General features: G+C 38.5%; 2 protein-coding genes across 4 annotated transcripts; one reads left to right on the top strand and one right to left on the bottom strand.

Moving 5' to 3' along the window:
• Positions 1-200: 200 nt before the first annotated feature.
• On the top strand, positions 201-23761 carry ncaph2 (non-SMC condensin II complex, subunit H2). 3 transcript variants are annotated; one of them, XM_053482778.1, is made up of 21 exons: positions 201-338; positions 419-528; positions 4625-4751; positions 5581-5682; positions 5847-5908; positions 6880-6958; positions 7328-7390; positions 7696-7775; positions 8028-8152; positions 8346-8482; positions 11888-11950; positions 12255-12324; positions 14629-14730; positions 17238-17282; positions 17362-17432; positions 17502-17598; positions 17719-17808; positions 17902-17951; positions 18279-18380; positions 22017-22166; positions 23459-23761. In XM_053482778.1, the coding sequence occupies exons 3-21, from the start codon at positions 4644-4646 to the stop codon at positions 23600-23602; spliced, it is 1740 nt and encodes a 579-aa protein (XP_053338753.1). In that variant the 5' UTR covers positions 201-338; positions 419-528; positions 4625-4643; the 3' UTR covers positions 23603-23761. The 3 variants fall into 3 exon arrangements, with proteins under 3 accessions (XP_053338753.1, XP_053338743.1, XP_053338762.1); XM_053482768.1 differs by lacking the exon at positions 419-528; XM_053482787.1 differs by lacking the exon at positions 419-528 and having other exon boundaries at positions 14629-14724.
• A 147-nt stretch (positions 23762-23908) lies between these two features.
• Positions 23909-27454, bottom strand: LOC128510478 (protein SCO2 homolog, mitochondrial). The gene is made up of 2 exons (XM_053482799.1): positions 27092-27454; positions 23909-25141 (listed from the first exon to the last, which is right to left on the bottom strand). The coding sequence occupies exon 2, from the start codon at positions 25131-25133 to the stop codon at positions 24243-24245; it is 891 nt and encodes a 296-aa protein (XP_053338774.1). The 5' UTR covers positions 25134-25141; positions 27092-27454; the 3' UTR covers positions 23909-24242.
• Between the last annotated feature and the right edge of the window lie 357 nt (positions 27455-27811).

A 27811-nucleotide genomic window follows, 5' to 3' on the forward strand; every position in this document is an offset into this window, starting at 1 on the left:
GTAAAAAAACAAAGATATTCTTATCTAGCGGAGTATATGTATACAATGCAACACGACAGGGATAAACACGATTATTTTATTAAGTGTTGGGACACGGCACCATCCGCTCTCTCTTTTACAATACTTTTACACCCCACTTCTAAAGTATTAATAACACTTCCGCTCCATTCGGCGTCACTTCCTCCTGTGAGCGTCACTAAGGCGGTAAGAAATTGAAAATAGCAGATGCGCGGGCTGCGTTTTTAGAGCTAATGTCTGTGTAGCTCAATTTAAGAGGCTCGAATTTGCAGTTTTGTGTTTCAACTTGTAACGTTTCGCGGTTTTCTCAACTTTGTGAGGTGGGTTTTGCTGTGCTGTGTGTGTTTGTCTTAAGTATTGAGTGCTCGTTGGTCTTTATTAACAATGACTTCTGCTGTAGTGTGCTAGACGGAGAATAAACTCCAAAAGCTACAATCTGCAAAGCTACAATTCAGCCTGATCTTCATCTGATTAGATTAAACCTCCAGCTGTGTTCGGTTAACAGTGCAGGTAGATTTAACTAATAATCCACATATATCTGAATGTATGCACAAATTTTTATATAAAATCATGACGAGCAAACATCAAAAACCTAGGTACATGTTTGCGCATATTGAGTATAGTGTAAGAGGGTGCGTGTCGGACACTCAGTGTCACACTGTCCTTCAGGCTGTCACATTCTGACATTTATTTGGACAGCGAAGGCTGTCCCCTGATACCAGTTATACTGGCTTTTCTTCTGTACCTAGTTTTACTGGTTAAACCAGTGAAAATTGGTTCAGTGCTAAATTCAGTGCTACAGAAAAAGAAATAGTGTTCCAAGTATTAAATGTCTTACTACAAATAGATAGTTTTAAGGCATATAATGTGCAGATTCTCTTATGTTAAAAATAATTGAATTAAAAACATTTACAATATATTTTTCTTATGTAGAAGCCCATAGTCGTTTTCTTTTGGTTTTTCGATCACTTCTGCATGCTAAGGCACAAAAAATGAAGGTACCTTGAACCAAATATGTATTAAGGCATCAGTTATGCCATATTTTGCTACTAAAAGTTTTAGTAGACATAATCTGCACAACCCAGGGAGTTAAAATACAATACATGGACCTTAGCCCAAATGTGGGTTATCATTTAGTCTATGGGTAAACCCTTTATATAATTGCACTCTGTTTTCTGTTTAGAGCATGATCTAAAACATAAGTTAAAATAAACACCTGTGTGCTGTGCTTGATGTAAGTCAAGTTTGTGCCTAAAAAACTATTTAGAAACATGTCATGTGGTGTTCTTGCAGTGGCATAGCCAAAAACTAATTTTAGTGAGATGTGATAAAATATACAATATATTGACTAAGGATTAATCTCTACAGGATGGGGGTATATGCAACATAATCATGACTGAGAGCAGTAGGATGACACATTTATTATTTAATTATTTATTGCTCAATATACTGCTAAACATTATTTCCATATTCATAACATTATCACAAAATACAGTGGTGTGAAAAACTATTTGCCCCCTTCCTGATTTCTTATTCTTTTGCATGTTTGTCACACAAAATGTTTCTGATCAAACACATTTAACTATTAGTCAAAGGTAACACAAGTAAACACAAAATGCAGTTTTTAAATGATGGTTTTTATTATTTAGGGAGAAAAAAAATCCAAACCTACATGGCCCTGTGTGAAAAAGTAATTGCCCCCTGACCCTAATAACTGGTTGGGCCACCCTTAGCAGCAATAACTGCAATCAAGCGTTTGCGATAACTTGCAACGAGTCTTTTACAGCGCTCTGGAGGAATTTTGGCCCACTCATCTTTGCAGAATTGTTGTAATTTAGCTTTATTTGAGGGTTTTCTAGCATGAACCGCCTTTTTAAGGTCATGCCACAACATATCAATAGGATTCAGGTCAGGACTTTGACTAGGCCACTCCAAAGTCTTCATTTTGTTTTTCTTCAGCCATTCAGAGGTGGATTTGCTGGTGTGTTTTGGGTCATTGTCCTGCTACAGCACCCAAGATCGCTTCAGCTTGAGTTGACGAACAGATGGTTGGACATTCTCCTTCAGGATTTTTTTGGTAGACAGTAGAATTCATGGTTCCATCTATCACAGCAAGCCTTCCAGGTCCTGAAGCAGCAAAACAACCCCAGACCATCACACTAACACCACCATATTTTACTGTTGGTATGATGTTCTTTTTCTGAAATGCTGTGTTACTTTTACGCCAGATGTAACGGGACACGCACCTTCCAAAAAGTTCGACTTTTGTCTCGTCGGTCCACAAGGTATTTTCCCAAAAGTCTTGGCAATCATTGAGATGTTTTTTAGCAAAATTGAGACGAGCCTTAATGTTCTTTTTGCTTAAAAGTTCTTTTTGCTTATGGTGGAGTCGTGAACACTGACCTTAATTGAGGCAAGTGAGGCCTGTAGTTCTTTAGATGTTGTCCTGGGGTCTTTTGTGGCCTCTCGGATGAGTTGTCTCTGCGCTCTTGGGGTAATTTTGGTCGGCCGGGAACTCCTGGGAAGGTTCACCACTGTTCCATGTTTTTGCCATTTGTGGATAATGGCTCTCACTGTGGTTCGCTGGAGTCCTAAAGCTTTAGAAATGGCTTTATAACCTTTACCAGACTGATAGATCTCAATTACTTTTGTTCTCATTTGTTCCTGAATTTCTTTGGATCTTGGCATGATGTCTAGCTTTTGAGGTGCTTTTGGTCTACTTCTCTGTGTCCGGTAGCTCCTATTTAAATGATTTCTTGATTGAAACAGGTGTGGCAGTAATCAGGCTTGGGGGTGACTACAGAAATTGAACTCAAGTGTGATAAACCACAGTTAAGTTATTTTTTAACAAGGGGGGCAATCACTTTTTCACACAGGGCCATGTAGATTTGGAGTTTTTTTTCGTCCTAAATAATAAAAACCATCATTTAAAAAATGCATTTTGTGTTCAATTATGTTATCTTTGACTAATAGTTAAATGTGTTTGATGATCAGAAACATTTTGTGTGCAAACATGCAAAAGAATAAGAAATTAGGAAGGGGGCAAATAGTTTTTTACACCACTGTATACTGCCTGGCCAAAAAAAGTCACCATTTGAGAAGGGTTATATTAGTGGGCTTTATATTATGAGATTTAAAGGAGATTAAGGAAACCAGGTTAAGAACGCTTTTTTACACATTACCAAAACATGGAAGGATAGTGCTGAACTGACTAAAGTTATCAACTTTGTGGGAAAACATGTGGTTGGAAAAAAATCATGAATGGTGATCAGTTAATCACTTCAAGTTACAGTAAGTTACAGTAAAAAAAAAAAAAAACATTGCTATATTTAATATTGAAATTAAGAGCATTTCCATACACCCATGGTTTGTTGGAAACTCTTAGGATGGGGACTAAACAGCTATGTGGCCATAAGAAAACCCCTTTTTAGCCTCACTAACAAGTAGAGTATAAAATTGGATTGTGGAGCAATGGAAAAAGTCATGTAGTCTGATGAATCCAGACTGATCTTGTTCCAGAGTGAGGAGTGCATGAGGGTAATGCAATTCTCCATCATGCATAGTGACCACTGTACCAACTGGGGTTGCTTTTATTTTTTAATAACATTATATAGCAATAAAATGACGTCAGCTGATGTATATGTACTTAATGACCTAAATATACAGAATGACCAGGATATCACATCAATTGAGTCCCTGATGGCAAAGGCATTTTCCTTTTCTTTTTTTTTTTGGCTAGGGAGTTTGTTTTGACAGTCAAAACGATTCAGATAACATATTATACTGTGTATTATATAACATAAATCCTGATCTTCAAGATTTTTTATTTTTTTTTTGCTTTACCTGTGCTCACCTCCATATCGCTGTGCTTGTAGTGTAGTAATCATACAGAAATGGGATAAATGCATCATCCTAATGGGATAATCCTGTTTCTCATAACAGCATCTGACGTTCAGTAAAATGTAATCAAACTAATGGATGCACTATGAATTTAAATCTTCATCGTTATAATGTATTAAGATTTATCTAATAGTGCATAATTTTTTCTTGTTAGTTTTCAAAAACCATCCTGTTCTAATTTATTTATTTATTTTTAAGATATTAGGTATTACAGAGGGACCCAAAAAATTTATACACCCTTGTACGTTATACATAAAAAATATATGCCTCTATTCTGACGATCACATGTAGGCATCCACAATCATATGACTACTGACCACTTTAGCGGAAACCTAATACTACACATTGCTGCCATAATTCAATTAGAGTTTTAAAAAAAAGTATGTAAACTATGTTTGTATTATGTATTGTTTACAATCTTGAACCACTGTTTGTAATAGTTCTTTAAGTTGTATTAAGTTGTATAGAGAGAAAAATGCACATTGATTTGCATATGTGCGGAGTAAAGGTTAGCGTGTCTTGTCCCAGCGCTAATTGTTGAAGACAAAATCAATGCTAGCCTCAAAAGAAATAAATCTATATCTTGCTATATCTAGTTTTACATGCAAACACCAAAGCTTAAATCAGTGGTTTAAATATGACATACTGTATTGAGTGATAACTGATGAGGATCAAAAAGAAAATGACAATTACTTTTTTTTTTAAGTGCTTGCAGCTTTGTTGCAATGAATTCTGCCGAGACGAGGTTTGCCCACCTGTTACAACCTATCCGGGATCTCACAAAAAACTGGGATGTTGATCTTGCCACTCAACTTGGAGAGTACCTAGAGGAGGTGACTGTTTGTTTTACAAGTCAGGATCAATCTATTATAGTCTTAACAGTGGATCACAATAGGGAAAATTCTGTATCTGTCCTGATACCTTGACTTCGATACAGATACTATGACTTCTGTCAATGGCTCACAGAATATTATCGATAATATTAATTGAATGAACAAATGAGCCTTTTCATTCATTTAGCACCCTGCATGTTAACAATGCTCATGTTCACTTTTTTTTGGTTGTAAATTGAACCGTTCAGTTCGCCTTTTAATAAAAAATTATCAGGTTTTATGAATTACGTTTTCCTCTATTTAATGGCTATCTGCTAATATTACTAAATAAAATTTTTATAAAAGCTAGAATTGAGAGACAGCTGCTGTACCTCCTGAAACTCTAATTGAAGATGCTTTTAATTTGGCTTAAGCGCTCCGGTTTAAAGCTTACGTTTTGCTCAAACAATTTCTAAAGTTACATTAGGGTTCCAGTTTAAGTCACTGAGTAAGTTGGCAAATGTTTGTTTGCTAAACATTATTTTCCTATCCCAGTCATAGTATCAGACTAGAAGGAATCAGATGGTGGAAGTTTAGAGAGAGGTGTTATAATGTTAGCAGTAATGTTGATTGGTACCATAAAATTATCGCTGTTCGGTACAGCCCTAAGAATTTTATTTATGAACATATAGAATAGTTGATGGTTATGCGCCTTGATCAAGGATATAACACAGATGCTTTGGCATTTGAGCTCAAACACCTTTTATATGTAAATGACCAGCAGACAGATAACATGTGGTTCTGCAGGGATTCTGTCCTGTTCAGTTGCTGATATCTGTGTCTTGTGCAGCTGGACCAAATGACTATCTCATTTGATGGAGGCAAGACAATGATGAACTTTGCTGAAGCAGCACTTTTAATTCAAGGCTCTACGTGTATCTATGGTAGAAAGGTAAGTTTGAGCCTGATTGCAGGATGGGCATTAGACTTGGCAGTCCAGGTTTTGCTCAGTTTTCATTGTGGGTTCCTTGAGGCTTACATAACATTAACTCTTAAACAATACATCTCAATCCCTGTTTCTTTCTTAAATAATTAATTCCATTATGTTCCTCTCAGGTTGAACTACTTCACAGTTTGGTGTTTCAAACTTTAGATTGCATCTCAAACAAAAACAGCAGGTAATTATAATAGCTACTTTTATCAACAGGTTGCTTCCACCCACAAAACTGTAACTTGCTGAGTGCCCACCCCCCCCCCCCCCCCGCCCCCGCCCCCCCCCCGCCACACACACACACCATTCTATATAAATTTCCAGAAAATCAGTACTTTCTAAAATACTCAAACCAGCTCATCTGGGACCAACAACCATGCCACAGCCACAGAGATCACACTTTTTTTTTTTTTTTTTTTTTTTTTCACCCCCCCCCCCCCCCCCCATCCTGATGTTTGATTTAAACATTAACTGAAGCTCTTGTTCTGTAACTGTTTATTTTATACACTTTGTTTCTGCCTTCTAAACTGCAGAAGTTCAGAAGAATGAGCAGATGTACTGGGATTCTTACCAAAGTAAGAATGGGGGAGTTTAAAAGCATTTGATCATCTCTCTAAAATTTACTAATTTATGGCACCATTTTTAGAGGTGTTTTTGAAATAGTTCACAAAAAATGTTGGGCAAAGTTAAAAGTGTTTGCTTGGTGTGTTGAGTCTTTTATTTGTTGATCAGAAAGTCGCCAGTTCAAGTCCCAGCTCCACCAAGTTGCAGCTGTTAAGCCCATGAGCAAAGGCTTTAACCGTGTTTGCTCCAGGGATGCTGTATATTGGCCTCCTAACGTACCTGGACTGTGCAGCAATGTATGTGTAATGATGCTTAACTTTAAATTAGTGGATGTCCGGCATCATCAAAATCTCTCAGGACTGCGGGAGCCTATCCCAGGGACCTCAGAGCACCGGGCAGGGTACATACATCCCTGATGCGATGCCAGTACATCGCATGGCATCCAAACACACACAGTCACACACCAATTAGCCTGCAATTTCCACGCACCCTCAGGTGGGAATCAAACTCTAAACCATGGAGGTGTGAGGACACCGTGGTAACCACTGTCACTGTGTGCCTGCATCAGTAAATTGTTGCGTTTTATTCCCATAGACGGGATAAACAAGGCACTTTATCTGCAGATGGTATAACTGATGGCACCACCACAGACAAAGATACAGATGACTGTGAGGTATTTAACTCCTAACTGTTTTTACAGTACTGTGTAAAAGTTGCAAAAAGACAACTTAATTTGTTTTTGGATTTTTCTTTTATTTCTTCTGCATTGCTGAATCATATAAACAAAAACATTTAAATGTAATGATTATGTAATTAAGTTTAATTTACAGTAAAATTTATGAACTAATTTCCACAAACTGTACCTGAGTCTCCTCATCCTTTCTAGGTTGTCACACCAACAAGCATTTTAAAATAATTATATTTATAGTCATGTAATAGCTTTTACTTTGCATGGTTGGTTGTTGGTATGTTTTATGGAGTACTATTTCCAAAAATGCAGTAAAAGCACACTTTTGTATAAGAATACTCTTCCCTTACACAGTTTGATGTGGTGGGAGAAGGGCCAAGTACTCAAAGTGTGGAGATGAAATGTGATCCAGCTGAAGTAAGTTTTTTTTTTTTTTTTCTTCTTTAAAAAAAAAAAGTCTTTATTCTGAGCTGGTACGTTATATTAAAAATGTTGTGTTTGAATGTGAGTGTGCACATATGAATTACAAGCTAGGAAACTGTATCATAACAGTTTGTGTCGTGTTGCTGATTCTCAAAAGTAAGCTTTTGTTGAATATGGTATTGTTTACGTATATGTCTGTTATAAGATAGTTACAAGTCTTATATACTTGATGATATTTAATTCTTCTTAGTATAGTGTTGGGTGCATGTCTCAATTATAACTCTGCTGTGTTCCTTCAGCCAGTCAAGATTGTTCGGCTCCCTCCTGAGTCTCTGATTGCCGCAGAGGCACATGAAAAGCAAAAGTATCCACTTCTCAGGTAAAGACCAGCTACAAGTTGTTTGTTTCTTAACATTGGGTAGAAAAATAGGGTAGACTTGGGCATTTCACCAAATAGATGCTAGAAGCAAAAAGGGTCTTTAACTTATAACTAGAGAACATCCCCCAAATTGTTTAATTAAACTTTATTGGAATTCTGAGTCTGGTGCATCATGTAAGAGGGAATAATTAAGAACTTAAGAAATTAATATTTAATCTTAAGGTCTTTGAAAAGTTTTTGCATTTGTTTCAGTTTTAAAGGAGAGGTTCTTGGTAGCTGTAAAGATTTTCGGATCAATAACTTCACTCAGGACTCGATGGGAATCATGCGCCTGGGTCTGTGTTTCTCTTGTGTTCAATTCCACAAAGACGCTTCAGGTAATTTACTTTTGCACCAGTCGCTGTTCTGCCCATAGTGACAAATTTGCTAGTACATGTTGCATATATGCAATGAGGAAGGATGAAATGTAGTTGTGGTTTGGTCTGGTTCAGTGTACTTTCTGGCTTTACTCTGCTACAAGAGTTTTCTATTTTTCAGCTGATTTACATGCGTTTTCTTTGTGATGTCTAGGGCAGGGCAGGGCTATTGCTGCTGTTGATGATTATGAGGACGATGATGATGGCCACAGTGGTGAGGAGCCTGGTCCTCTAATAGACAACAGTATGAAAGTGGAACCAGAGTCTGACAATCATATCAAGAGACATCAGGTACTACCATGTTTGATTTATGATCTTAATAGTGTTATATGCCAAAAATCTAATATAATTTTTCTGCATTAACTTGTTTTTATAACATATTTTTATTCCTGCACAAACTACCTACTCGGCAAATATTGATGATTGTTCATTAATGTAAAGAGCTGTTGGACAGTTAGGCTTTCGGTGAACAACAGGGGTGCTCCGATTAATTGGTCGCCGATCAAAATCGTCCGATAATTGCTTTGGGATTTTGAGTTTGATCTGCTGTCTTTATAATGCCGATCAGATGATATTTTTGCACGCTACTAAAATGGCTTCACTGGCTTCAATTCCATGTGGTGTGTGAAAAAGACAATACATTAGCAACCTGTGTAACAAGCATATTCCGGCACCGTGCTGGATCTCTGGCGTGCGGCTGTGAGGGAAAAAAAAATTATAATATTTTAGAGCCTGCGCATGCGGTTTAATATTTTCGAGCCAATTTATTTCACCTACCAATCATGTGAGAGGAACACAGCTTTAACTAACGTTACAAGCCTATCAGAAGCAAAGAAGGGCGGGTCCTTGCAACACGGTATGATTGATACCCATACGTCAATGTCGCGTTAGCGTTGTCGGAGAAAAAAAAAATGGAGCGCAAGTTTATGAAGCCTGGGGATGATGTCCTAGAAATAGATAAAGGACTCAAAAATAAATGGCGCTGGGCATGGATTGAAGAAAGTAGAGATGGCGAGCCTTTTGGCAGTTGGTGCAAGAAACTGAGAGAGCCCGGGGCTTGTTTCTGCACAATTTGCTCGAGGAAGCTACTGTATGCCAGCAGTGGTAAGAAAGTGCTTGCTCGTCATGATTTAGACTCCGGTCATAGAGCCGCTGCCCGTACACTCTTACAAACTTACCACGACGTTGCCGGGAGCAACTGTTACAGCTGACACACCGTTGTCAATGACTGACCGTGTCTGCGTCCATCTGGTCCAAATGTCTTAAAAAGAAAGAGTTTGCAGGACTTTGCTTACAACCCAGAAAAAAAAAAAAGTGATAATGGCCTTGATTTCACTTTTAATCTTCAGTTTAGCAGTTCATTCCTTTTGCATTTAAGCTATTTATTTAAGCACTTTAAGCACTTGCTATTGTTTAGCAGTTTTTAAGCACTTTAAGCTCTTGTTACTTTTGTTTTGTTATTATTGTCAATATTTGAAGTCCTTCAATTAAAGTCCCCCCCCAAAAAAAGTTCAGGCTCAGGATTTTTTTTTTACTTTAACCCCTGTTAACGCCACAAACATCAGCGGACACTTGAAGATTAATCATGTAAGGAAATATGAGCAGTCTTTAAAGTTGGTTAGCGCTTTGAAGAGAGAGTGGGAGAGTTCAGCAGCTCAAGCACTCAACTGTCGGTAACAGGGAATTTTTAAAGAAGCAACCCTACTGCAAGGACAGTTAAAAGCATAATGAAAGATCAAACAAAATAATAAAATTCATCTGCCTCGATCATCAGCTGCTGTGTAGTGTGGAAGTTGAGGGATTCTGACTTATGTCCAACTTGGATTCACGTTACACTATGCCAGGACGAAAATATTTCACGGATGCACTTTATCACCTGTGGTCCTTAAGGTAAATTTAAAAAGCTGACTTGAAACACAAATTTGATTATATCCCTTTTTTTTGTTCCAGTTTTTAGTCTAAAGTTAAAGACTCTGTTTGTTCTGTTATTTTATTTATTTTTATATAATCTAAAGGAAAGTTGTATTTGTCAAGGTCTAAGCTGTTCCTAATTACTCAGGCTGCACAGGCTGCTATGTTTTAAGTTGACATGTTGCATGCCAGTAAATACAGTTCAATTTCTGATATTCCTCTTCCCATATATATTGTAGCGTTTTACCGCCGAGAAGGATGTTGGAGAGATAAATGAGCTTACTTGCTGCCCAATGCAATGGCTGGCAGTACTTTATTTTATACACGCAGTCATACGAAAGCATAAGCAGAACATTCACACGAAGCGTACCTCCAATTCAGCCTAAGCATGAACCGGAGCACATTCCACGCCACACTGCCCCCACCCGAGCTGTAGGGTAGGGCCCTTCTGCTTGGCGATGAGTGGATCACGGTTCAGCTGTGACACCGGCGAAGCGACTGCGAGTGACGCTCTGGGTGCTGTAGTTACTCGGCTGCACGCTGCCTCGGACAGCTAATCACCACCGGAGAGCCTGGAGGACTGCACGGGGAGGATGTTTGGCGTCGAGGGTTCTACATCACCACGGCACTTCACTTGCCTGCAGTACTGACCATGCGCTTTGCTGCCCGGCCGTCGGGATAACGCGCTGGCGTTAGCATGTAGGTTTCCCGCTTGGTCTGCTACCGGAAGTTCCGCCCCCGCGTGTGCGCTACCAACCTGTCCGGCCATGGCTTGGGTCTCAGCAACCTGGCTACCCCGAAGTTACCACGCAGAGTTCCGCTAGCCAAATGCTCGTTGCCTAGCCGTGACGGGTAGCCCTGTCCCCGGCTAGGTTCACCTACCGAGCGCCACTGAGCTGCGGGCGGTCGCTCGGCTCTTTCGCCGTGATGTGCTGCCATTATGGGCTTAGCGTGCTCGGCCTCGTGCAGCGCCTCAGACAGGTAAACTGGTGCCGCTAACCTGATTTGCTCGCGGAGCCACGGCAGTCGGAGTCCCCGGACAAATGAGCGACGGGCTAGCTCTTCCCGCTTGTCGTGCTCGAATTCCGGATAGCCTGCCAGCTCCTCGCTATGCCTTCCTCACACTATGCCTTCTTTCGGTCACCTGTGCCGAACCGGAAGTGGAGCGACTCGCGTAGCTTTACCCAGTCCTTCCGCTCATCGGTCCGGAGGTTGTCCAGCGCCCGGAGCGCGTCGCCCTCCAGCGAGAGAGCTACACGGACTGCTGTTTCCTCCGGGGACCAGCCCGCGAACTCGGCGGCTAGCTTCACTTGGGAGAGGAATGCGTGGGGTTCAACGGTGCCGTTGTAGGAGGGAAGGCGCAGCTGCAGGTCGCTTCGCCGGCTGATGGCGCACGGAGCTGTTGCTTGCTCCGGTGCATGCGCAGCGTCGAGATCCGAGATCCAGTGCCAGGATTTTCATCTCGCTGGTTGCCGTGGTGTGCTCGCGCTAGCTCGGTCGGGAAAGAGTGAACACACCGACATCCCCGCAAGCCATGCTGGTCGTCAGGCGCCGCCCCGCCAGCGCCACAATATTCTTAAATATGTATATATTTTTATATTTGTATTAAATATAGTTTAATAAATAATGCTACATGATAAGGCTTCAAATAATGTGATCGGTATCAGTCGACACAGCTTCTAGTGATCGGCCCTCAAAAATTCTGATCGGAGCATGGTCAAAGTGGCATCAGTTACAGTATAAAGTAAGGAATCACCTTGTGATTCAGGGTTGTATTTCCTATAGGCTTCCTGTGTGCAGAGAATGCTGCGTGAAAGGCCTATTCCTGAAGAGACCAAGCAGTTACAGGTAAGAAGTTGGTGCAATTGCATAATGATGAATTGCATAATGCAGTTGATATTGCCTTGGTAGATCTCTAAACATTTAAACGTTGTTAATATTGGGCTAACCTTACTTCTAAGCCAGGTTGGACACCACAGCACAGAGTAATTTACTAATTTCCAATTTCCTAAAGTGTTTTTTAGCTTGCTTTGGAACAGTGTAAAAGGTTATATGCTATATTTGTATTATACAGGCTCTCTAGTTTCATTATTGAGAACATTGTAAATCCTATGGCAGCACAACGTATGATGTATGCATGTAATTATTACAGGAAACTGTGAATTCTTGGGAATGGCATGATCCCTATGTAAATATAGGAGAAGAGAAACCTCTAAAAACAGGTGAAGAGGATTGTCCCTATTTTTTTTTTCATAAATATTTTGAATGTAGTAATTGGTAAGGTTCTGTGCAGAAGTCTTGAGCCATCCTTAATTTCTTCAGATGTTGTTTCCAGAACGTTTCTCAGTTTCTTATCCCCAGACTTTCATGTATTAAAAAAAATTTAAGTCTTAAGGAATAGTTTTTTTTTTCCTCGTTTTTAGTCCAGTTACTGTACCTGACCCGTTTCTGAGGGATGTTTTTTGTTTTGTTAAGCGGATGTTTTTTGTTTTGTTTTGTTGACCTATATATCATTCAAGCATTAAAACATTTAACTTGATAATATGAACCATTTGAAATCATTTGCAAATGATGACCGATGATTAAGCCAGTGATTTAGTATACTGGTGATGCGGAGTGGTTAGAACAGGCGAGAGGGAAAATGAGGTTGCTGCCAAGGTTGTTACATAAACAACCATTTAACAAAATGGCTTATAGTCAGTTATAAGTTATAATTGGGTTATGGTCTATACTTTTTTTTTTTTTTTTTTTTTTACATACGTTATAATTTATTTCTTTACATTTCTGTAAAGTTCGGTAAAGCTGCTCTGTGACCATCATTATTGGTAAAAGTACTGTAGAAATAAAGCTAGATTAAATCGAATTTAATTAAATTGTATATTTAAGCACTTTGCAAACAGTTATTCCTATTTTCTTGAATTATATTATCTACATAATACAGTGGAACCTCGGGTTACGAGCATAATTCGTTCCGGAAGTGGGCTCGTTTTACACACGTAAACCAAATTTAATTTTCCCATAAGAAATAATAAAAACTTAAATTATTCGTTCTACAGCCCAAAAAAATAAATACATAAAAATAATAAATGCAAAATATTAAGTAAAAATAAAACAAATTAACCTGCACGTTACTTTTCAAAAAAGTAAAAAATAAATAAATCCCGGCAGATAAGCGTTTTCCTTTGTGCATGCAGGCGCTGTGTGTGTGTGTGTGTGTGTGTGAGGCTAGAGTAAGTGGAGACTCTTGCTTTCAGCCCCTCCTGTCTCCCTTTCCTCATCTTACACATTAAAACTTTCTTCTCTCGTTTAAACACACTCACACACACACATTAACGGAAAGACTGTTGTTCTGGTCTAAATTATTAAAGCTTCTCCGCTTTTTTTTTTTTATGTTGCTTGCGACAGTGTAACAGCTCGTTAATCCATGCTCGTGTAATGATGAGAAGGACAAACTGGTCGATGCCTGTTCTTTTATTTTCTGCATTGTCAGATTATATTACAAACTTTCGGGTGGATCCTGCACTTAAATCCAACTAAAAAAAACTACTGAAGAACAAAACTCAGGCTCAATATCCTAACTTAAATCTCACATTCGCGTTCACACACACCGGACTGCATTACCCACAATGCATCTCCCGCACTGGACTACACTTCCGTAAACAGAGGTCATAAATCAACGTCTCTTCCCCGCTACACTGTTTTATCTAAAAAAAAAAAAAAAAGCAATGAACATCGCTAAAGACACTCGTGTGAGCGCAAACTAACAGAATCACTGCTGTAAAGTAAAACAAACAAACAAATGACCCAGCATCTTACCTCAGAAAAGATTTGCGACAGAGTTTCTTCGGAGAGCAGAGTGTGTCTCTTGCCTTCATTTTTGTGCGTGTGTGTTTGTGAATGAGGGTTTCACACACACTCACACACAGTCGGCACAGTGTCTAATTACGCTCGCACGCACACACACAAACACACCGCGATGAGGAAGAAAATAGATTTTTAACCTCTGTATTGAGAATTTCTTTTGCCTTACTCGCGCACACACACGTGTGTTATAAGGAACAATACACGCGCTGTACACACACGCTTCCGAACACATAATAAAATGTTTCACACACACATAGTCACAGTGTTATAGTAAACAGTACACGCGTGCACAGATGTTGATTATACCAGTAAGAGACGAGCACTAAGACTCAGCAGGGGAGACGATTTCGCAGCGCAAGAGAGAGAAAAACCGTTGGCTCAGTTGTGATCACGTGACGCTCTGCGTCTAAACAAGAAGCGCATGCGTGAAACATGATACTCGGTGCTCGTAAACTAAGAAAATGCTCGTTTTTCAAGTTAAATTTTATTAAAAATCTTTGCTCGTCTTGCAGAACACTCGTAAACTGCGTTACTCCTAATCCGAGTTTCCACTGTAATTACATATTGTAATTCAGCATGAAGAAACCAGGGGTGGCTCAAGAATTTTGCACCGTACTGTAACTGAACTGCTTCATGTGAAAGTTTAATTTCTTCCTTTGTAGGGAAATGCTACAATGTGCCTGCTGGCCTTGATGAATCAGGCAAAAGAAAAAGGAAAGGCACATCAAAAATACAGGACTTTGGGGGGTGGTGCACAGGTGCTTGTAAGTGTTTTTGTGCGTGTGTGTGTGTGAATAATGTGTTTATGTATGTATACATACAGTGTGTATATACATGAATGTACTGTATATGTGTGTATATATTATAATATGTGCATCTGTTTTATTGCTAGAGTTCTGTTGCTGACTATACCGTTGTCTATCATTGTCTATACCACTTTATTCTGTATATAGTGTTGTGGGGGGCCTGGAGCCTATCCCAGGAGACTTGGGCACTAGGTACACCCTGGACAGAGTGCCAATTCATTGCACAGCATACACGTATGCACACACACTCACATGGTCATTTACACACTACAGGCAATTTTGAAACTGCAAATACATTTAAAATAAAATGTCCGCTTTATTGTATGTGTGGGTGCAGAAGAAATGAATCGGCCTCACCGGTTTCAATGAATCAGTACAGGAGCACAATGATAGAAAATGCCTGTCCTGTAAGGCTGTCCTGATGGTGAATAATCCTTATTTCTGAAAATCCTTAACGAAACAGAGTTCCATTTGCATCCTGCAAAAATATTCCATTTTGTCCAAAGGTATCTTTTATGATCTGTGTCACAATGTTGCAAAAAGTCCCTTTGATACCTTTGTTTGTATTTGTGTCTTTGGAGGTAGTCATGATGTCCGATAAAAACACCAAAAGCCATAGTACAACTACATCACAATTGACACCTAATCCACAGATCCTGGCCTTAACTTTGCATGATTCGCCACTGCGCTCTCCAAACAGCTTCTGTAATTGGCAATGGTTTGCTGAAGCATGAGATACTGTCCTCTTTGAGGAACTATATTGCACAGATTTTTAAGGTTAAGCTACATGCTGCATTAGAGTATGATTTATCGACAATAAAATCTGAATTACAGGCTATGAAGAACTGGCAAATGATGAGGCCACCATTGATACGGGGCTGTCTGCGTTAAAAGGTAGCATAGGCGAAATAGAATGCCCACTTTCTCAATTACATTGCTGGGATGCAAAATAGGAGCGATTTTCTACTCTGAGACGCTTAGAAAAATAAGCCCCTGATCTAAGTTTTGGTCACAAAACAAATTTCTTCAATGTAAAGTAAAAACTAAAGAATTGGCCTTGCAGTTTCAGTACTTTATTGAAGGGGAATCTGTATTTTACAATTAGTAAGCAATTAGGATTTTGTCATCATGTATAAAATAAGCCACAATTGTATTAAAAAAATACAATTCTTAGTGTAAGAATTCATGTTTGTGATTGTTAGCCTACTCACAAAAGCTTAAAATCAGGTTAAAAAACACTGGAATATACAAATGTGTAATTTCCTTCTGCTAAAAACTATATGGGCAAAGTATTGTGCCCTTTTTCATACCCACAGGTGGTTTCCAAACTGTTACTTAAAAAGTCAGGAGCACAAAATTTTCCATCACTGGAACTAAGAGGCCCAAACCTTTTTCATGCCCCTATGCCTAAAGCAAGCTCCGTGAAGATATCTTGTGTTAAGGTTGGAATGGAAGGTCCTACATATAGCTCTGACTGAAGTCAACCCTATTGAACATCTTCGGATGAACAGTAAAATCGACCATACCCCATCAATGCCTGACCTCACAAATTATTTTGTAGCTGAATAATTATAAATCCCACAGCCATGCTAAAAATCTAGTACAAAGCCTTCTTGTAAGAGTGGATGGCTTTATAACAGCAAAGGGGATTACATCCAGAATGAGGTCATCAATAAGTGCTATATATTATTATTGATAATGTGCTCTCGTGGTATTCCGACCACATGCACTAACAAATTTGCTATTTCATCCTGGACAGCAAGTTAGAACAAAGACTGAACGTGAAACTGGGCAAATCTGCCAATGAGATTTTTGACCGGATTCGGCAAGTTTATGGCAATGTTGCAGTGAGTTCTTTGAGATGTTCTCACTCACATCACTGGAAGAAAACAAGAGATCAGGAAGACCTTAAACATGCTCAATCCCAAATTCTCGGCAAAGTATGCAGGATGATTGTCTAAGAACTTACCACAACATTGCTGCCATTGTCATGGGTCATACACAACAGTCCAGGCAATCCTAAAGTGTAATTTGAACATGCACCATGTTGCTGACAAGTTTACCCCTAGGCTGCTGACCCAGTCAAGAACTCCATCAGCACTCTGTGGATGATCCATCCTACATGTTGAGGAACATTACGGGTAATGAAACTTGGGTGTATGAGTAGAAAATATTTACAGTGAAAGAATCCTTCATTTCTATGACTAAAAACATTCGCAGACTCGCGCATCAAGAATTTGTCCCCAGAGGCCAGACTGTCAGTGGCATATTCTAGTCAGGTTTTAAGGTGTCTGAGGGAGGCTGTACAGAGAACGCAACCGGATCTCTGGCAAGCGTAATGTAATGGTTAGATGTCCACAAACTTTGTGCAGTGAGGAGGGGGATGCCATACTCCCTTGTGGCTGTAAGTATTTTTAAAGAAATAAAACTAATGTTCTAGTATTTGTTGTTCTATTTTCCTATAGATGGGAGCATAGACCGCAAGCTTAAGAATGGACCTTATTATCCTGGTAAATTTTCAGAATAACATTTACAACTGCTTTCCAATCTTTTTGGCTTGAACTATTATTTAGCATTTTTCATTTATAGAATTCAACTACATCTACTTGGACAAGATGAGTCGGCGGCTTAAATTAAAGAAGATGATTCTAAGAAAAAAGGTCTGTATCTGCGTTTATAAAAATTGTGTACATCTGTAATTAGGACAGGTCTAATCCTGTCTGTTTCAGGGTGTGTACATGTCTGATGACATGCTAAGAAGAACTTACCTGGAGCTGGAGAATCAAGAGTTAAAAGACGAGGTGGTTCGACATCCAGACTTGCATGGTAGGAGAAATAAACATGTATATCTACAGTTGTTGTTTTTTTTCTCCTAAAGATAATTTTTTGTCATTTGTTTTCTTTTTTTCATTTCATTTAATAGATTTTTTTTTTTTTGTTATCTAGATGATGACTTTACAGATCATGACATTGAGAATTTAGTGGAAGATCATGCACCTGGAGACATTAATAATGAGCATGAGCCAACTTTCTCTGGTAATATAAATGGATAAAGATAGTTATTATTAGCATAAATGTGATTTAAAAAAAATTCTAACTAAAAAATGTTTATCTTTTCTGTGTTCCTAGACATACAGATGGGCCGGATTAGTTATGAGGACTTGGTCAAAAAAAGTGTGGTATGCATGGGCTCTTGTATTACTAAGGAGATCTGTCCCAGAGATGTTTTGGTTCACTTATCTCCTAATTAATTAAGTGGTTTAATATTTTTTTTTGTAACAGTAAAGGTGCTAGAGGACCAAGCATTAATGAAGATTGTGGTTCAAACCTGACCATTTAGCCATATTAAACAGCCATTTACTGTAAAATTATAAGTTGGAAGTACTGTAGGCCTTGCTCACAACTGCATGGAAACAGCTCAAATTATATTCCCTGGACAATTGTGACATGATAAACCAATGCTTACCAATTATTATATGCATGTTTGATTCTGATCTCGGCTGTAGGAGTTGTTCCTAGCCAACTCTCAGAAGTATGCTCAGGAGACGGCTCTGTCTCGCAGGGTAAAGGAGTGGGAGGAAGAGATCAACCCTCGGCTCTTGGCTCAGGTAATAAATTCATTGGGTACGGACAACACCACCACTCATTCCAAACCCTACACCCAGACTGTCTAATTTCCTGCACATTAGTGTTTGCCCTGCTGTAACACACTCAATCAAAATAAAAATCATAATCTCTTCCTGAGCTTGAGTGAGTTACACTAATATGCACAGGATGAGATCTACTGGTATGCAGTTGTATTTAAAATATAGTATTGCAGAATTGCTTTTGACACCTAATGGAGATTTGCTTTATACAATACAGACTTTATATACTGTCTATACACTCACCTAAAGGATTATTAGGAACACCTGTTCAATTTCTCATTAATGCAATTATCTACCCAACCAATCACATGGCAGTTGCTTCAATGCATTTAGGGGTGTGGTCCTGGTCAAGACGATCTCCTAAACTCCAAACTGAATGTCAGAATGGAAAAGAAAGGTGATTTAAGCAATTTTGAGCGTGGCATGGTTGTTGGTGCCAGACAGGCCGGTCTGAGTATTTCACAATCTGCTCTTCTAGAGTTTACAAACAATGGTGTGAAAAGAGAAAAACATCCAGTATGCGGCAGTCCTGTGGGCGAAAATGCCTTGTTGATGCTAGAGGTCAGAGGAGAATGGGCCGACTGATTCTAGCTGATAAAAGAGCAACTTTGCTGCATACCTCGGTTGTAGCGAGTGGTAATTTTAGTCAAAGCATTTGTGAAGCCACAACATGCACAACCTTGAGGCGGATGGGCTACAACAGCAGAAGACCCCACCGGGTACCACTCATCTCCACTACAAATAGGAAAAAGAGGCTACAATTTGCACAAGCTCACCAAAATTGAACAGTTGAAGACTGGAAAATATGGCCTGGTCTGATGAGTCTCGATTTCTGTTGAGACAGTCAAATGATAGAATGAGAACATGGATCCATCATGCCTTGTTACCACTGTGCAGGCTGCTGCTGCTGGTGTAATGGTGTGGGGGATGTTTTCTTGGTGCACTTTAGGCCCCTTAGTGCCAATTGGGCATTGTTTAAATGCCACGGGCTACCTGAGCATTGTTTCTGACCATGTCAATCCCTTTATGACCACCATGTACCCATCCTTTGATGGCTACTTTCAGCAGGATAATGCACCATGTCACAAAGCTCGAATCATTTCAAATTGGTTTCTTGAACATGACAATGAGTTCACTGTACTAAAAAGGCCCCCACAGTCACCAGATCTCAACCCAAAGCATCTTTGGGATGTGGTGGAACGGGAGCTTCGTGCCCTGGATGTGCATCCCACAAATCTCCATCAACTGCTAGATGCTATCCTATAAATATTGGCCAACATTTCTAAAGAATGCTTTCAGCACCTTGTTGAATCAATGCCATGTAGAATTAAGGCAGTTCTGAAGGCAATTAGCCGTATTAGTATGGAGTTCTTAATGATCCTTTAGGTGAGGTGTATAAACAGTATTCGTTGAAGTCTAAGATTCCTTTCAAATGTACAAATGTTGGTGTATAAGGCCTTGTTCACACGGGCGTTAAAATCGAGCGTTTTTCTTGCGTTCGTAGCGTCCGGTGAGCGCGGATCAAGCGCAGAGTGTTTTCTACACATAGGAGTCAATGAGAGTGTTCACACAGGCTTTGGTGACGTGCGTTTGTCCGGCTGCGCGTTTATACGGCATTAAAAAAAACGTTGCATGCAGCTTTTTCTTGGCGTTCAAAACCCAACGAACGCAAGGAAACCGCTTCTAGTGCATTTTCTTCACGTTCATTTTACGCTTCGGAGGACCGGATATATCCCATGATCCTACATGCTATACATAGGGAAATGCGGAAAAAGGCAAAATAAAATAAAATAAAATAATTGTTAAAAAACTTACGCGGAAATTTGCGCTTTTTTTTTTAACCACAAAAAAAACTTCCTTTAATCCGACGTTGTGCAGTCAGAGAGTGAACCTGGTAGCGGCGGGCTTTTATATCCAGTTCCCGACACACTGCCCCCACAGGTTATCACACAAACTACAGTTGGGGCTGCAGGCTGACGTTAGACAGAGACAAACGAACGCCGGTGTAGAAGTCAATCAAGCGCCACTACAAAATGCAACATAAACGTCTAGGACGTTCAGAGCACGTTCGTTTATCCAAAAACTTAACGCCCGTGTGAACAAGGCCTAAGTGTATGATGTATAACATTGCATCCCAAAAAAGTTAATTTCAAGTTTTTTAAAAAATGAACTGTTGCATTAGATTCATTACATGTAAATTTGTAATATTTAAGACCTTTTTTTTTAATATTCAATCTCCTAATGCGATTTTATAATGCAAAAATTTTGAAAAAATTACTGCATTAATGGCATGGAGGTGATCAGCCTGTGGCACTGCTGACCCAGCATTGAAGAAAAGGTTGCTTTATAGCAGGTTTCAGCTTCTCTGTAATGTTGGGCCAGGTGTTTCTCATCTTTCTCTTGCTCTAAAATATCCTGGCAAATGGCTGTGCCTACTTTGCACTTAATAAAACACAGAGAATTAACACCAGCAGATGACATGGCACAGCCAATCATCACCAACTGTGGAAGCTTCACACTGGATTTTAAGCAACTTGAATTCTGTGCCTCTAAATTTCTCCAGGGTCTGGGACCTCGATTTCTAAGGAAAATGCAAAATTTATTTTTATCCAAAAATAGAACTTTGGACCACTAAGCACAGTCCAGTTCAGTTTTTAGCCAATGTAAAATGTAACATAGAATGCTTTTTCTATTCAGGACTGGATTGCTACTAGGAATGCACCAGTTGTAGTCCATTTAAGGAGATGGATCTGTTTGATGACTTTTGATGCATTGACACTCACTCCTTAACTTCACTTACTGTCCCAAATTCTTATTAATTGTTACTTTAATTTCTTTTTCTCACCATGTGATAAAATGTAACAGTTTAATATCGCAGTGACGCACAATTTCTTAACTTACTAATAAAATCCTTTTTTTTTTCACCAGGAAGCAGTCCTCTGTTAGTTTTAGATGTTTTCTGAAGAAAGCATTGTAGAACTAAAAAAAAAACATTACCAATTGGTCCACTATCATGTAAATATGGTCATAAGCCACATTAATATATTTGAAAATGAAAATTATTAGCACTATGTTAACATAAACATGCTAGTGCAATTAGCATCATACAGTCTTATATTCACTGTTAGACAAAAAAAACAAACTAAAGAGCTTTAAAATAAATATTAAGGTTAGTATTATGAGTAATATTAATTTAACTTATGGATAACTTATGTTTTTTAGTAAATAATTTATTAAGGGAGAAAAAAATTTCTTTTAAAGGTTGAACTTTTACTCTGTCTGGTTCCATAGCAACACCACTGGGCTGCCCATAATCAGCTCATTATGCTCAGGCAACAACCAGTGCTAATTACTTAAAAATGTAAAAAAAAATTAGCTTGATTAATCGAGCAACCTCTTGAAATGGTTCACTATGTAATGGAATCGAGAACATAGCATTTTACTTTTTTCAATGAAATTCCATAAAATTTACATAAATTAACTTTTTCAAAATATTGTATTTTTTAAAGATGCACATACATGCAGATGTATTGCTCTATTGATATAGTGTTATTTAAAATATAAGCTAATCAATTGGTTGTGCTGTCTGTTGTCCAGGAGGATGGAGTGGTTTTTGACATTCATGACTATGGGGACCAGATCGTTTATGCACTTGGTGCTGTAGGGACGAGGCGATCATTTGCATCACTTGTCAAAGGCATGGAAAACACAGAAGCCTGTAGATACATGCTGGCTTCTCTTCAGCTGGTTAGTATACACACACAAACACACATGTTCAATAGATGAGGTTATTTCAATTATTGCATTTCAAAAGATTGTAATAAAAACACACACCTAATTTTTAATGCTTCAAAATGAAATTTTTTATTGGTCTTGAGGGCATTATTTATGTCTGTTCAGAACTTTTGCCTTAATTTAAAGGTAAGGTTAAGTTACGGGTGCTAGCTTAGCAGTGCATCTCTTGGTCTTTCGGTGTCTTTTTTTGCTACCAGAGTTATGTTCTGTGACAGTAGGAACAGAAGTAAGCATGAAATACACTTTAAATGTAGCAACAGTGCTACCGAAGCTGGCATTTTCTAATATATTTATCCTTGCTTTTTAATATTAAAAGTGGTAACAAATGGATGTATTTTCTTATAGACATGTATTTTTATAATATAAAAATTATCCCCCTTTAAATGTCATTTAGCAATTTGTCATAAATGCTGTTTATGAGCAGTTGGCATGGTCCTAAAGATCCCATTAAGGTGAATCCCCCCACCCCCCAAATTTTCCTATTAATTATAATGATCAGATGTATACAGTGCCAACACAAAATTTTCAGACCCTTTTATGTTTTTTACATTTTGTTGTTTTACACTCATTTAAAATGGATTTAAATCCCTTTATCATTTTACACCATACGATGAAATTAAAAACAGGGGTGTTAATTCATTAAAATTAAACCCAGCATCCTGATAATTGTTTAATCATGTGTAATTGATACAAGTTTTATTTAGTTAATATAAAAACCTGTGCTTGAAAACTGGCCTGGAAAGTAACAACACCCTATGTATGTAAAAAGCTCAAACCGTTTATTGAATGACTTTCTGACAACAATTAATAAGATGAAAATACAATAAGACCTTCTAATGCACTCTCATTTCCAACAAAATATTTTGCAACAAGGTCTATTATTTTTAAGACAAAATGGTATGCTTATCAAATTAGCCCAATCAGTCAAATTCACACTGTGTCCAGTGTGAAAGGTATTCTGTAAGATTACTTCTACTTTTGAAACCAACAGCACTGCAGGTGCAGAATTCAGTTAATTTAACTTGAGATACAAAACACAGTTTAGAATTTCTTCAGCCCTCTTTCTGGAATGAAACTCCCAGATGTTGACCACAAATACAAAAAAGCAGCTCTTATACAGTTATGAACTGAGCCGTCATGTGACACCATTCAAATATCATGTAACTGATATTGTAATAAATATTGGGGAAGAAAGCCCTGCAGCTAAGAGTTTGGTATCTAATGTGTATGTGTCTGTCCTCCAGGCCAATGACTACACAGTAGAGATCGATAAGAGACCTGGACTTGACGAGAGCTTAGACACCATTCACCTGACGTTACTGACCAAACAGAGGGCACATGAACGTCTCAAAACCTACAGTGCCCCCTTGGAGATTGACCTGCCCTGACCTTTTACAAGTCTTTATCTTGGCTCACTTCCTGTGTAAGATTAGAATAACACAGCAAAAAGATGTTTGTACATGTCACTGAAACGACTTGGATTAGATTTGGGCCTTTTGTTTGAACTTATTTAACCTGTAATTATATTAAAGTGCATACTATTCCTACTCCCTTTTTTTTATTTGAAAAAAAAAAAAACAGTTCCATGTGCATGAGATGTTAATTATGCATGTTTTTACTATTTTAGTGTCATTTGTCACTGAATTTTTAATGCTTTGGAGTGCACCCGTGTGCTTAAATCATTGGCGTGTGCATTTATAATGATTATCAATGTTTGTCTTTTATCAATATGATAAAGATTGATTACCCAAATTTTTTTATTCATCTTTTTATTCATCTAGAGAAAGTACTCTTCCTACAATTTAAATCTTAATTTCGACACATCAATTGTATTCATATCAATAAAAATGAAAAGACCAATATAAACGTTTGTTTTCAAGTCGCACAAAGCCATCAGCTATATTTTAAATAAAACTTCCATTTAACCATTTTAAATTTCACAATTTTTTTTATTCAGTGCATAATCCATATCCAGGAACGCTTTAATATTTTTATATGTGATCAAATCTTTCTGCATCGGACTTAATGCTACTCAGGGAATAACTTTACATAATTCTTCATGTGCTGACAAATGCTTTCAGCAATCTGCTTTGCATTTTTCATTCTGTTGTAATAGTCCAGGAAAAGACCATCTGGATTGATGAGGTATATAAGGATGGTGTGGTCTACAATATAGTCTCCATCTTCATCCTTGGGTCCAGCACTGGCATAAACTCGGTAGGCGCGTCCAGCTTTCTTTACCTCCTCAGGTGTGCCTGTCAATCCTATCAGTCGTGGGTGAAATTCTCGGACATACTTTGCCATGGTAGTCATATCATCTCTTTCTGGATCAACAGTTATAAACAGCGGCTGCACGCAGGGTAAATTTGACTCATCCAGCAGCTTTACCACACTGCTCATCTTTTCCAGCTCATCAGGGCAGATATCAGGGCAGTGTGTGAAGCCGAAGTACATGAGCACCCACTGCCCCAAGAAGTCCTTTTTGGTCCGTTGCTGACCAGTGTGGTCCAGTAAGCAGAAGTCTCCCTGGCCTATGGCTATTTTCCTTAACTGATCTATCCGTTGCATTTCTAGCCTCTGATGCTTTTCCTCATGCATGTACCAGCTGGTGCCAATTACAGCACTTCCAACAAACAACGTCATGAGCAGTCGTGTTTGAAACTTTATCCTGGCTGAGGAAGTAGACTTTGGAGGTTTGGTGTGGTTCTGAGAAAATGTAACCCGCTGGTGCTTTAATGAATGAATCAAAAGAGCTCTCTCAGAAGGTCTGAAATATGCATGGTTCCTATTTTGACACTTGTTTGTGTATAATGTGTAGCAGCTGTGTACACTCTGGGTATAATTGTGACTGGTGTGTAGAGTGATTCGCAGCATGCTCCATGATGTCCTGCAACAAGCAAGGGGTCTGACACCAAGCATCTTTATCCCTGCAGAAGGACAAAAAAAAAAAAAATCACCTTGGTGTTAAGGTCTCTAATACTGAACAAAGACAACTTAGTACCTAAAGATTGGGTTCACATGTCAATAAAATCCAGTAGCCACACAAACCATTTAAGGCACAACTTTTCAAGTCTTATCTGTTCAAAATACACCCATGTTTGAATGCTAGTATGTAAACTGCCATGAGTAAAACACGAGTAGTTTTGGAGCAGTAAAAACCTGGAACTGCAGTCCAGGGTCTTTAGGCCTGGAGTTCACAAAGTGGTTCATGAGGTGCGAGTGTTGGACCAGGACATGGGGAGAAATAATTTGTTTTCCTGCTAATGTGTTTTCTAACTCCAACACACCGACTGTAATACTGTATGTCCTGATCTTGGATTGTTTCGTGTTTCGATGTGCATCTCGCATTTGCTGTCATAGCAACATGTCCATAAGATTGAACCTGCGTTTATTTTATGTAAACTGGATTTAGGCTGCACTCCTAGGGGGTTATGAGTGGTTGTGTATATATATATATATATATATATATATATATATATATATATATATATAAAACCAATACAGTATATGCCCCCCTGCCATCGATTGCCCCCCCCCCCACATAATCGCTATTAAATATTATATCAGAACATAAATTTATAGGTTTATTAATATCAAACATGATATTACTATTATAATAAACCCAGGCATGAGACAGCAGTCAAGACCATTAATGAAAATTCTTGTATAATTTAGTATACAATTTATTATACATTTACTTTTCGGGGGTTTGTCATGAATATGCAAATAAATATTTTTTATAATGAAAAATTATTTAAAAAAACAATTTTTATTATAAAATAAACATAAAAGTATACATGTTGTATTTGAAAAAAATATTTCTATTTTTTCATATACATTTATTTTCATATTGCTTATTTTATTTGCTCATGTAATTTGTAAACCATTAACCTATGAGTTTATGTTCTAATATAATATTTGATACTGTTTATGTAGGGGGGCAATCCATGGCAGGGCATAACATGTGTTACAAAAAAAAAATTAGCCGTCTTTTTTGCCATTTCGCCAAACAATCGATGGGCTTGTGATCAGTGTTTCTACTGTCGATGCATATCGCCTTTTAAACCAACACACGAACGCGCAATAATCTTAAACAACTTAATCCAGCCATACTAATCATCAACAACAGGTGTGCTCGAAGAACCAACTTAGCCGGATCGTAATTTGCACGATGATCTCATCTTAGATGTGTCAGTTTATCTCGGATGTGTCAAGCGACGTACGAAGAACGGACCCCTGGAGCCTATCCCAGGAGGCTTAGGGCACGAGGCAGGGTACCAATCCATCGCAGGACACACACATGCTAAGGGCAATTTGGGAACGTCAATTAACACTACATGTCTTTGAAATGTGTGAGGAAACCGGAATACCTGGAGAAAACCCACCAAGCAAGTCTGGGTACAGGATATAGCAAATGCATCTCCTCTCACCTGTCTGTCTCTGGGTCTCTCTATGACTGATATGTTAATGACTGGTTCTTTTGATTTCAGGACGTAAATGTGATCTCTTTGCTGAGAATAAACAAAGATCTTTAAACATCATGCCTGCGTGTGTGTGTTTTTTTTTTTTTTTTTTTTATCCTGGTCGATCGGGCCCGGACCGGTAAGTGCATCAAGGTGCGGCGGACACAACAAAAAATAACTCTTCTTCTCTTAGCTTAAAACTGAGCTCGGACACACTACTTTATCATTTAAATCTAACAACATAAGCAGAGCATGGACAAGGATAGCAGTGCTGTTAGGTGTAAAGACTGTCAAAGATGGCGCCCTGACGCTTAACCGGTGAAGAAGCAGAACTTATGGAAATGTCCCCAGGGCTAAAAAGGTACAAATAAATATTTAAACCACATTTGTGTGTAATGCAAGGGTTTTACTGACCGGAGAACTGAACGCCTTCTTGTTCCTTACATCAACACAGGAAATCGCTTCCACTTTTATCTTCACCTCACTGTGCACAGTTCCTGTTTAGACAGACTCTCGGGTACGTGTACAGAATAGTACAAAATAAAAGCAGATTTATCATGCAGAAAGAATATATACCTATTCGTATAAAATCTAAGGATCGAAGATATTAATATTCCTGTTGCCAATCTCTTATCTAAGGATTAGTTTCAAAACCAGACTTGCCCGCAGTGCGTGTAATGGATAAGTGGACTTTTAGGTTGCGTTCCAATCGGCTTAAAGTTCTCAGTGAAGTGCACTATACAGGGTGTTCAGCCATGTTATCCAAATTCGAGGAGAGAAACTGCTGCGTTCTAAGGGACATTGTAGGGAGTAAGTGAACAATGGGGCTTCACCGGAAGTGGACATGAAAAGTTTCCCATCAGTCATTGCGTTCCGCAGGAGCGCGAATAAAAATAGTTCTCAAGCAGGGATTTATAATTTATATTTAGTATTATTATTATAAAGGACGACATAATGTTAATATGACAATACATTTACGTTTAATTTAATCGATAAATCCTTACTATTATATCGGCTAGTAATCTGTAAAAAAATCCAAAATAATATTTGTCCATCAATCTTTTAAATTATAAAGTGAACTTCTTTAACCTTTCCAGGACCAAAGTTATGTATAACGCGTTACTGTAATCTAAT

This window comes from Clarias gariepinus, chromosome 2 (genome assembly GCF_024256425.1).
Source record: "Clarias gariepinus isolate MV-2021 ecotype Netherlands chromosome 2, CGAR_prim_01v2, whole genome shotgun sequence".
Classification (NCBI taxonomy): domain Eukaryota; kingdom Metazoa; phylum Chordata; class Actinopteri; order Siluriformes; family Clariidae; genus Clarias; species Clarias gariepinus.